General features: G+C 34.4%; 1 protein-coding gene across 2 annotated transcripts; it reads left to right on the plus strand.

Annotated features, from left to right (window-relative positions):
• The first annotated feature begins 5980 nt into the window (after positions 1 to 5980).
• Positions 5981 to 11756, plus strand: LOC9307916. 2 transcript variants are annotated; one of them, XM_021023328.1, is made up of 13 exons: positions 5981 to 6345; positions 6458 to 6723; positions 6806 to 6985; positions 7068 to 7178; positions 8457 to 8795; positions 8948 to 9124; positions 9220 to 9513; positions 9618 to 9740; positions 9843 to 10040; positions 10211 to 10464; positions 10597 to 10801; positions 10881 to 11183; positions 11310 to 11756. In XM_021023328.1, exons 2-13 carry the CDS (start codon positions 6523 to 6525, stop codon positions 11598 to 11600), a joined length of 2676 nt encoding a protein of 891 aa, XP_020878987.1. In that variant the 5' UTR covers positions 5981 to 6345; positions 6458 to 6522; the 3' UTR covers positions 11601 to 11756. The 2 variants fall into 2 exon arrangements, with proteins under 2 accessions (XP_020878987.1, XP_002871847.1); XM_002871801.2 differs by having other exon boundaries at positions 6476 to 6723.
• Positions 11757 to 11904: the final 148 nt, after the last annotated feature.

The following is an 11904-nucleotide window of genomic DNA, read 5'->3' on the forward strand; positions in this document are numbered from 1 at the left end:
AGCTTCACCCCACAAGTAGTTTGGCATATTCATGTGTTTGAGAATACTTCTTGTCATCTCCATGAGTGTCCGGTTTCTTCTTTCAACAACACCATTCTGTTGTGGAGAATAAGGTGCAGTGAAATGTCTCTGTATTCCAGCATTATCACAGAAAGTTTGGAACTCTTGAGACATGAATTCTCCACCCCTGTCTGTTCTAAACGTCTTGATGGTAGCTCCGGTTTCTTGCTCAACTAAACTTTTGAATTTCTTGAATTTTTCAAAAGCTTCGCTTTTCTCCTTTAAGAGTATAGTCCACATGTATCGGGAATGATCGTCAATTAGCACAAACACGTACCGGTTACGAGCGATTGTTGAAGGTGCAATGGGTCCACAAAGATCCCCATGTATGAGCTCAAGTTTCTCCCCTGCACGGTATGAGGTTGCTTGAGGGAAGACTTTTCTTACTTGCTTACCAAGTAAACAGGAGGCACAAGTTTCTTTCTCAATTTTTATTGGTGGTAAGCCAGTGACCAATTCTTTCTTCATCATTGTTTTCATGGTTTCCAATCCAATATGCCCAAATCTTGCATGCCATCTTGTCGATTCACTCAGCCTTATTACTTGTAGACAGTTCTTTGGTTCAAGTTCCATAAAAACTTTGTAAAGTCGATTCTTTGATCTTTTAGCTCTTACTAACAGTTTTCCATCTTTGTCATGAACTGTGAGAAAATCATCTCTCATCCTCACATCACACCCTGCTTCAGTTGCTTGACCTAAGCTAATGATGTTGCTCTTTAAGTCCGGTATAAAATACACATCTGCTAGTATTTTTCTTTTATTGTTCTTGCTTACAAACAAAACAGAGCCCTTTCCCTTTATATCTATTCGAGAGTCGTCACCAAATCTCACTTTTCCAGTGACTGTCTCGTCTATTTTGGAGAAATATTCTCTATTTTTGGACATGTGATTACTTGCACCATTATCTAGATACCACACGTTGCTTCCATCAGCTTGTGTTTCAAAGTTACTCGGCTTTACATTCCTTTCATTCAAGTAGACTACCTCGTGTACCATCAATTCTTCAGCTTGTTGAGTGTCATCCTCCCTGTTTTCTTGTGCTTCTTGGAGCTTAAGCATTCTGTCCGGGCAATTAGAAGCGAAGTGACCTAGCTTGTCACAACGATAACACACTACTTTGGATTTATCTCTCTCTTGTCTAAATCCTCCGTTTTGTTGATTCCCAAAACGGCCTCGTCCTCTTCCTGTTTGAGGATATCTACCTCCTCTGCCTCTTCCTCCTCCATAGTTACCTTGGTATGTCTGAGACTCATGATTTGCATACATGAGTTTCCCTTGATCATTCGGTTGATCTTCTTCTTCATCCACGACTCTATCTTCATAAGCTTTTAGTCTCCCTACAATGTCTTCAAAGCTTGTTTTCTTGAGATCAAGTACTTGCTCAAGCGAGGCTACGATGTGTATGAACTTTTTCCTTGGTACGGAGCTAAGAAATTTCTTGACTAGCTTGATCTCCTCAATCTTTTCTCCTAAAGCTGCGGATTTGGTGGCTATTTCAGAGAGTTTTCCGGAGAACTCATCAATAGTCTCTGTTTCTTTCATCTTGATACGATCAAAATCTGACATGAGGGTTTGAAGTCTGGCTTCTCTGACTCGATCTGCACCTAGATGTCTTGACTTGCTGGCCTCCCATACTTCTTTAGCAGTTTCATACTCACCAACTTGTAGAATCAAGGTTTCTGGTATGGATTGGAAGAGAAGGTCTTTCGCCATATCATTCTTGTCTGCATCAGTTGATCCGGGATCAATAGCATCCCAAACCTTGTTTACCCTAAGCATCGGTTTCATCCTCATGACTCAAACCGTATAATGTGTGGATGTGAGCATTGGACATCGTATAGAGGAAGAACCGATTTCTTTCGGCTTATCAACAGGGATTATGTCTCCCATGTTTTCGTATCACAACTTGTGTCTTGATTCAATATGCTATGATACCAATTATTGAATCAAACACTTTGAGATTTAAGGATTATGACTTATAAAGAACAACTTTCTTTATTGCTTTGGAAACTAACTCAAAACCAAGCTTTCACAATCTCTCTAATCTCTCAAAACTCTTAAAACGCTCTTAGGGTTAACCACATCTTTGGCACTCCTTATATAGAGAGATAATCCTAACACACTTAGGATTAGGTCTTTAAAATCTATCTAGAAGCTTCCTAAACATAAACCGACTTGTTTATGTTACGTGGGCTTTAAGCCTTTTCAAGTTTAATCAACAAAACTTTGAAATTAACATCAATATCGATCATGTATAATTACGATTGTAGAGGATTAAAGTTTGAATACAGCTAATGGAAATGGTATTCCGTACTATTAGAGTTTTTTTTTTTTTTGGTAAGGCACTATTAGAGTTTATAATTTAATAGTTTGTACTACTATATACCATCAATGTGTTATTATCCAAATCTAAATTTATATCCTACACATGTTGTTAACCAAAAAAAAAAATTATATTCAATAAGCTAATGGTTAGGCATGCCTATATTTTGTGGTTAAGTCTTCTATTCATTTAGTCTTCCATATATACATATTAATGGAGTAATTTGGAGCTTTTGCAAAATTGCCCATTTTTTAATGCCGCTTTTCAAAAATGCCCTTTCTATAAAACTTTATAAAAAATACTCTTAAAAATATAAGATTTACCCAAATATGTATGTAACATTATTAAAACATACACAAACTACATTTCTATGTATCTAAAATCTTATAAATACTTTATAAATACCTTATAAATACATTTTAAATACCTTTAAAAACCTTTAAAATATCTTGTAAAACCTTTGAAAAACCTTAAAAATCCTTTAAAATAACTTGTAAAACCTTTTAAAACACCTTATAAAACCTTATAAATACTTGGATCGAGTCTTCAAGTAGTAGTTACAATTCATAAGTACCTTATAAACCTAATAAAACTTTATAAAAATTTTAGATTTAAAAATGGGCATTTTTTAAAATAGACATCTAAAAAGAGCATTTTTGAAAAAGAGCACACCAAAAAAGGCATTTTTAACAATTTCCCTATGTAAATGGTCCGTTCATCATTTCATTTCCTACAAATAAATATCACGCATCACATTACGAAAACGACTTTGACTGCTTTATTTTTTAAAAAATTGAGCAAACAAAAAAATTAGAAGAAAGGGGTCACAGAAAAGCATAATTTTACCGATTTAATTACAAACAAAAATACAAAAAAAGGAGAGCTAATTATACTCCATTAAACTAAAATAAAACTTGGGATATGTGGACATCTTCCATCGGTGGACTTTCCAACAAGAACCGATCACGTCACGTGATCTAGACGTCGTATTTTCCACGTGATTATTGAAGTCAACACTTTTATTTTTCTGTAAACTGTTTGAAAAAATCAAGTCAAACAAAAAAATATGTCGGAGAAAATCTTTTAAATTAAAATAAACACACACCCCCATAACGAGTTTCGTGGTTACACATTTCCCGAATTTTCTCTCTCACTGAATTCTATTTCAAAGTTTGTATACATCTTTTAATCACAAGTTGTGTGATCTGTTCCTTTTGTTGATGGCCACTCTCTTGGATGACGGATCCGAATCTTTTTCTTTTGACTAATACTTAGAAGAAAACGTTATCACAAGTTGGAAAAATATCAATTAAAAAAACTATCGTTGATGAATATCCGATCTCATGTACTATTTGTCTATTTGTAACAAATACGATCACATCCCAGAAAATTAAACGAAAATAGAACTTGGTAAACACATCACAAAGCTATATATCATGTGACCAAGGAAATTTAGAGATATTGATCTCTTTTGGTGACCAAAATAAATATCTAAATGTATGAAACATAAGAAATATATAAATACACGCACGTAAATCATGTTAATTTTTTTTTACTCTTCAAAATTTTCATTTATGGTCGGATGTACGTGGAACCAAAATTCAATTTGTGAATATTAAGTTTTAGGTAGGAAAAAGGGGATTTTCATACCCGTATTATCTGCACCGTTGATTTTTATACCTGGACAATTTCGTAGGGTATTTTACAACCTAAACTTCAATAAAATTTGAATCTCATACCTATACTTGATACAACGGGCAAAAATCGGAGTCAATCTAACGGGTGTTAGTCAACTCCGTTACGGTGCTGAGTCATCGTACACGTGTACGCTGACGTGTATCAAAACGATGTCGTTTTCATACCCGTACTGTCTGAGCTGTGGATTTTCATACCTGAACAATTTTGTAGGGTATTTTACAACCTAAACTTTAATAAAATTTGAATCTCATACCCTATACTTGATACAATGTGAAAATCCCCTTTTCCCGTTTTAGGTACATAAATTCATGTACTTTTAACCTTTTTCATAAACAAGAATCACATAGATGATGTCGCTAATGACGTGATTAAAAAAAAAAAAATTAAACAGAATTTTATGTACGTAACTAAAAGGGTGGTAGTCTCGTGGTTGGTTTTTTTTTTGTGTTTTGAAATTCAAACTTTTCTTGGTATGAAAATATAATTATAAAACTTGGGTTCACCCCTAGGGATGAATCTCTTTATTCACCTCTTCTTTCTTTAACCAATAAAAATATGACACATTTAAACAAAATAAACAAATAAATTTAAAATCAGGAAAAAAAAGAAATGAAACAAAATCTATATGTACTTAACGTCAACGTTGACGTTACAAACATCTTTTTTTAATACAATTTATTTTATGAACAATTTTGGGTTTTTATTCACCTTAAGGTTCTAAGACCATCCCGGAAGGATTTAAACGTGGGTTTCTCTCAAAAATAATAATAAAATATTAAAAATTTGGAGAAAGAAGGTGAAGAATCCTTCTTTAAGGACCCATAAATCCTTCTTTAAGAGTTTTCATGGACATATGCCAACTCTTGAATGGTATAATTTTCTTTTACATATTTAATTTTAAATAGATAATTGAATTATATTAAAATATTAATATTTATTAGTTTAGGATTCCAAATTAAGAGACTTACCAATGAGGATGTTCTAACCAATCATAATATGTCATTTAAAATAAAAAATTAAACTCATTTATTTATAAAATCTAAACCCTAACTCCTCTTTTATAAATCTAAACCGATATATAATCAAGTCTAATTATAAAATCTAAACCCTAATCATCTTTTATAAACCCAAACCGACATATAATCACGTCTAACTACAAAATATAAACCCTAATCCTCCTTTATAAATCCAAACCGATATTTACCTCATTTAATTATAAAATCTAAACCCTAACCGTTCTTTATAAACCCAAACCGATATTTAACCTCGTTTAATTATAAAATTTAAACCCTAACCGTTTGTATAAACCTAAACCAATATTTAAACTTGTTTAATTGTAAAATCTAAATGCGTTTATAAACCTAAACCAATATTTGACTTTGTTTAATCATAAAATATATATCCTAACTCTTCTTTATAAATCCGAACTGATATGTAACTGCGTTTTGGTAGCAGACTAAATTTTACAAATAATTAAATAAAATATCAGTATTTTAATTGGTTAGAAAAAAGAGATAAATAAAAAGACTCATCTCTAATAATAAACCCAAATATTTTTTTATTTTATACAAAGATATACATCCAACCTTAATCTATATCTCTCTATTATATTAAAAAAGGTACTTAACGTCAAAATAAGACGTCAACATTGACGTTAGTTTATGTAAAAGTTTTGTTTCCTTGTTTTTCTGATTTTAGATTTAGTTTATTATTTTATTTAAATATAATATCACATGTCATAATTTTATTGGTTAAAAAAAAAGAAAAGGTGAATAGAGAGGTTCACCCGAACCCAAATATTTTCCATGAAAAATATATATTTATGCACGTATTATTGAGGAGCAGAAAGAATATTGACCGGAAAATTAAAAGAAGTAAGGGGAAAAAAAGACCTCACTAGTCACACTAAAAAAACCGGGGGAACCTTCAGACACATTGAAGGAAGTTGACTACAAGTTTTTCCGTACTTTTCTTTTTATACTGTATTACCTAATTTAGATGTCAATAACGTTTTTTTTTCTCTTTTTTAATACTATCGATTATGGTCCCTCGTTGCCAACCATATCTCCTTTCCTTTTTTCGTCTCTCTCTCTCTGCATCTGCACGTCTGTTTATCTTTTCTTGATCTTTGTTTTCCTGTTAACTTGTCACAGAACTGTTTCTGTAAGGCTAGGCTTGTTAACTTGTCACAGAACTGTTGATGTAACAGTCTCTCTCCTTTGATTTGAGCTGATTCGTCACTTAGCTTGATGAATTTCTAATTTGTAAGGCTTTGAAGAACCACCTTCCTCATTCTTTTTACCTCTCATTGATTTTAGTTCATGTAATGATTTCTTGATCTGAATCTTTTGCTTCTCTTGCCATTTGGTGAAACAGATCTTGGGTTTGTTTCAGATTCAGACAAGGAATAGAAACACCAAACTTTCTTTCATCTTCTTCTAATGATGTTGACGAGCCCAACTTTGAAGAGTTTATGGTTCTTGTTCACCACAGTAGTCACTATTCTTGGAATCTTAGGACAAAACCTCCCTTGTGTTTTGTCTACTCCACACCGTATTCTAGTGGATACAGATGTCGACACAGACGATTTATTCGCTATACTCTACCTCCTGAAACTCAACAAATCAGAATTCGATCTAGTCGTAAGCCCGTTGCTACTTTATTAATCCCCCACACCAGCTTTGTTTAACTTGTGCTGTTAATAATGCTCTGTTTTTGAAACAGGGGATTACATTGAGTGCGAATGCATGGACAAACGCAGGACACGCCGTGAATCAAGTGTATGATTTATTGCACATGATGGGTCGTGACGATATCCCCGTTGGTGTCGGCGGGGAAGGTGGGATTCGCGACGACGGTACTATTCACTCTGACGTCGGTGGTTATTTTCCGATCATCGAACAGGTCTCTTCTTCTTCTTATTTGTTTTCTTGAATAAGATTTGGTATTAGTTTGGTTTTGAAAATGTAAAAATCGGTGTGTTTAGGGGATGACGACAACAGGAGAATGTAGATACAGACAAGCCATTCCTAAAGGTCTTGGAGGCCTTCTCGACATTGACTCCAATTATGGATTTCGTAAACAGTTTCTTCCTCAGGTATTTTATTAAATTTTGACTTTGTATACATAAATAGAAATTTACAAAAACAGACACTTTTCGTCACTATTCAAAGACCCTAGAAAAATCCAATTACAGTAATTATATTTTGACAAAATTTCAAAAAACGAAAACAATGAATTTGAAAATTTCCTGTTTCTAGAAAATTAGTGATTTTCTTAATTAACTTCATATATAAATTACTTAACTGCAAAAATTGAGCTGTGAAACATAAACGTCTTCACCGCACTATTTTTAAGTTTTAACTACACTGATCGTATTAAGTATACACTATAACTATAATAGCGTCGGTTATCTAAAGAACTATATTAGCTATATTTTATATCATATAGATCGCATGATCCCATCGCACCAACTAAGCTACTTTTAATTGCAACCACCATTAGAATCTTTTTATACTTTGTCAAACTTTGTGGAGGGTTTTGTGTGGACATTTGTGTTGGTATCTCTTCGGCTACACGTGTCGTTAGAAATTAGAATCATAGTAATGGTGGGATTCCAATTGAAGTAGCTGACTTTGTACATCCAAACACTTGTCGCCTTGTCGGCAACTAATAAGATTTCGATATAGTAGTGACACATATAATTGGATGTTTAGGATTGGTCGTGTCGTGATATCCATACACAAAAATATAAGATTAATAATTGGTTTCTTTGTAAATATTTAAAGTTTCCCTTATTCACTTTTTTTAATGATATCGCAATTTCTTAAAACTTTTAGTAATATACTGTACAAAATATTACGAACCTTTCCTAAATTATCTTAGACGCCTACTTGAACGTTTAAGAATCTGTATTTTATATATACTGTCTAGTGATATTTTTCATATCAGAATTATTATATTTTTGATAAAATTCGTGTTAGTTCAAAAATCTGTCTTAAATAAGAGTAAAAAAGCTCAAAATATCGGTAGTAGCCATTTGTTTAAATTTTAGTAATTGTAAGTTGTTTTATACTCCCTCTGTTTCACAAAGAGTGTCGTTTTGAGGTTTTATTTTTGTTTCATAAAGAGTATCGTTTTGTGTTTTCAATACAGATTTTTAAATCAAATCTCATTTTTATATCTGTTTTTTCAACTTATTAATTAGAGAGAGAAACGATTTTAGTGTATTAATAAAGGGTAAAAAAAAATTAAATGTTTTTCTTAATTTGTTTGCAAAATGGTAGAATAACACTCTTTGTGAAACAGAACGAGTATCTAACTAAATATTAAAAAGACGGTTTTTTTGGTTGGTTATGTAATTGTGGGGAAACAGGGGAACAGAAGATACACTCCTCTCCGGCAACCAACGGCACAAAAAGTGATCGCCGACAAAATTTCCGAAGGTCCAACCACTGTGATCCTGATCGGATCCCACACCAATTTCGCACTTTTCTTGATGTCAAACCCTCACTTGAAACACAACATCCAACACATCTACATCATGGGCGGTGGTGTCCGGTCACAAAACCCCACCGGCTGCTGTCCGGCGAACTCCACTGCTGCGGAATGTCAACCTCGACAGTGTGGGAACCGTGGAAACTTGTTCACAGATTATACAAGTAATCCTTACGCTGAATTCAACATCTTCGCTGATCCTTTCGCTTCTTACCAGGTTCATTCTCCTACTCTTTAATCTTCTCACAAGGATTTGTTTGGTTTATAAACTACTAATTTTCTTAAGTCTGTAACGTTTTATAAATAAATATGATATTTGTCTTAGGTCTTTCAAAACTAGACGTAACATTTGTCTTTGGTTTATTACAGGTGTTTCATTCAGGTGTTCCAGTGACTCTGGTTCCTCTAGATGCAACCAACACTATTCCGATCAACCAGAAGTTCTTCGAGACATTCGAGAAGAACCAGAGAACATACGAAGCTCAATACGTTTTCTTATCTCTGAAAATCGCCAGAGACACTTGGTTCGACGATGAATTCTATAAGGTTACATTTGTGAATCCATTTCACCAAACTAAATTATATCAAGAATGTTTCTCTCTTCTTCTTTTTTTCTGAATTTTATTTGTGATATTCTCCAGAGCTACTTCATGTGGGATTCTTTCACGGCTGGTGTTGCAGTCTCAATTATGAGAAACTCTGGTAACAACAAAAATGGTGAGAACGATTTCGCGGAGATGGAGTATATGAACATAACCGTTGTTACTTCAAACAAACCTTATGGAAGATCCGATGGCTCAAATCCATTCTTTGATAAAAGAAGAACTCCAAAGTTTAACCTAACCGTTGGAGGAGTTCATAGTGGTCATGTTCAGATGGGTTTGCGAGATCCAGCTTGCTTACCGAAAAGCGGAAAAGGAAGAGGAAAGTGTAAGGTTTGTGTTTCCTTAATATACTCTTCGTTTTTTTTTAGTTCTCTTATTTGGTTTTGTTTCAGAGTAAACAATACAATTTTAACCTCTTTAATGATTAACATTAGGATGGTTACACACAAGAGATCTCTGGACCTGATTCTGTTCGTGTTCTTGTCGCGACACGAGCTAAACCCAACATAAACATCAAAAGTAAACTTGACAGAGAGTTCTATGTTGATTTCCTGGAAGTAAGTTTTCATATGTTAAGACAAATCTAACCTGGAAAAATTTAGATGAATTTTTTTTTTTGTGGTACACTGATATAACAGAGTTTCTTACATAATGAACAGGTTTTGAATAGACCTGAAGAAACGGGGAGATTTAACTTTTCATCTCAGTTTCCATACTACAAAGAAGAACTGTTTAGACCAGATCTTAGCAAAACACGTCTCGGAAAGCCTGTTGTTTTCGATATGGATATGAGCGCCGGAGATTTCCTTTCCCTCTTCTACCTCCTCAAAGTTCCGGTGGAAGAAATCGATTTGAAGGTCTATTTTACAGAGATCTAGCTTATCCGTGTTGCGGAACTATTGTGTAACAAATAGCTCAATTACAACAGTTTCTTATTACACAAGTCACTAGGCTTGTTAAACAAGTAACTTGGTGAGTATGCTGTTTTCTTCAATATCCTAACACCCACTCTCTCTTGACTCGCAAGGCTATTATTGTGAGCCCAACTGGTTGGGCTAATGCAGCAACAATCGACGTGGTCTATGATCTGCTTCATATGATGGGTCGGGACGACATCCCAGTCGGTCTGGGAGACATGTTGGCATTGAACCAATCCGACCCGATTTTCCCACCGGTTGGAGATTGCAAGTACGTTAAGGCTGTTCCACGAGGCTGTGGCGGATTTCTGGATTCCGACACTCTCTACGGTCTTGCTCGTGACCTTCCGAGAAGCCCACGCAGGTATGTATGTATATGTATATCAAAAAACCAATTGATAATGAGTGATGTGAAAAACTCCTAAGTTTGTTAATATTTATACAATGCTATAATAATATCATTTAAGCAAGATAATATATCTACATATTTATGCAGATACACTGCGGAGAATTCAGTAGCAGATGGAGCTCCAAGGGACACTGATCGGCCTGAACTCCGACAACCTCTGGCTCTTGAAGTTTGGCAAAATCTAACCAAATCTGGTAACGGAGTGTCTAATATCACTGTACTAACCAATGGACCGTTGACTAGCTTAGCCAAGATTATCTCATCAGATAAAAAATCATCCTCAATAATCAAGGCAAGAACTTCTGATACTTTCTCTAATGAATTCCATCAAGATCCGAGATCTAATAGATGGCTTCTGTTGTAAATTGCAGGAAGTTTACATCGTGGGTGGACATATAAACCCTGAGAAATCAGACAAAGGGAATATATTCACGGTTCCTTCGAATGCATATGCTGAATTCAATATGTTTCTTGATCCTTTAGCAGCTAAGACCGTTCTTGAATCCGGTCTAAACATCACACTCATCCCTCTAGCAACCCAACGCAAGTTTTCTTTCCAACCAATGCTTAATAGACTCAATCCCTCAGCGAAAACACCCGAAGCTCGGTTTGTGAGACGGCTGCTTGCAAGATTGCAAGCTCTTCATCAGAAACACAGGAGATACACGCACATGGTAAAGCCTCTCTTGTCATTATAAGAAAACTATTATTCTGGCCTTGATTGTTTTCAAACACGCCAAGGCAAAAAACAATCAAGACCCTCGTCTGGTTTTCTACCTAACCGGAAACTGTTGTTGCAGGACATGTTCTTAGGGGAAATTATTGGAGCAGTTTTCTTGGGAGGCGATCACGCTTCATTGAAGCCGAAACTGAGAGCTGAGCACTTAAAAGTGATCGCTGAAGGGGACGAATCGATAGATGGTAAGATATTGATTGATAAACTGCGCGGCAAACAAATAAAGATACTTGAAATAGTAGATCTGAGAAGCTTCTCTGAGAGTTTTACTTCTAGACTCGATGATAAGAAACAATCAGCAGTCATAGGAAGCTTTGAAGAACAAAAGAAAAAATGGAGCACACCACCAAGCTGACTAAACATGTTGGCATAGATTTATGTACAAGAATAAACCAGATTATTTTCTATTCAATTTTGTTTTTAGACTGTTTTCTTTTAACTAGTGTATTCCTTTTCTAGGGTTCATCAAATTTATTTCTGGTACTCTATATATATTTGTTTCCGTGTTCAATCTATAAAATATTAAAATGTTGCAAAATATATATGGAAAAAACATAGATAATCTGATTGTCTAGATTCTATACTAATGCGTATTTTATAATTCAAAGTTTGAGGACTAGTCCTCAACCCGCATTAGCTATCCATTAATTAGTTCTAAA

This window comes from Arabidopsis lyrata (genome assembly GCF_000004255.2).
Source record: "Arabidopsis lyrata subsp. lyrata unplaced genomic scaffold ARALYscaffold_6, whole genome shotgun sequence".
Lineage (NCBI taxonomy): Eukaryota > Viridiplantae > Streptophyta > Magnoliopsida > Brassicales > Brassicaceae > Arabidopsis > Arabidopsis lyrata.

Coding starts and splice junctions, on each gene's coding strand:
- LOC9307916 (XM_021023328.1), top strand. CDS start 6,523: ATGATGTTGACGAGCCCAACTTTGAAGAGTTTATGGTTCTTGTTCACC. Junction 6,724..6,805: donor AATCAGAATTCGATCTAGTC/GTAAGCCCGTTG, acceptor TTTTTGAAACAG/GGGATTACATTGAGTGCGAA. Junction 11,184..11,309: donor ACAGGAGATACACGCACATG/GTAAAGCCTCTC, acceptor CTGTTGTTGCAG/GACATGTTCTTAGGGGAAAT.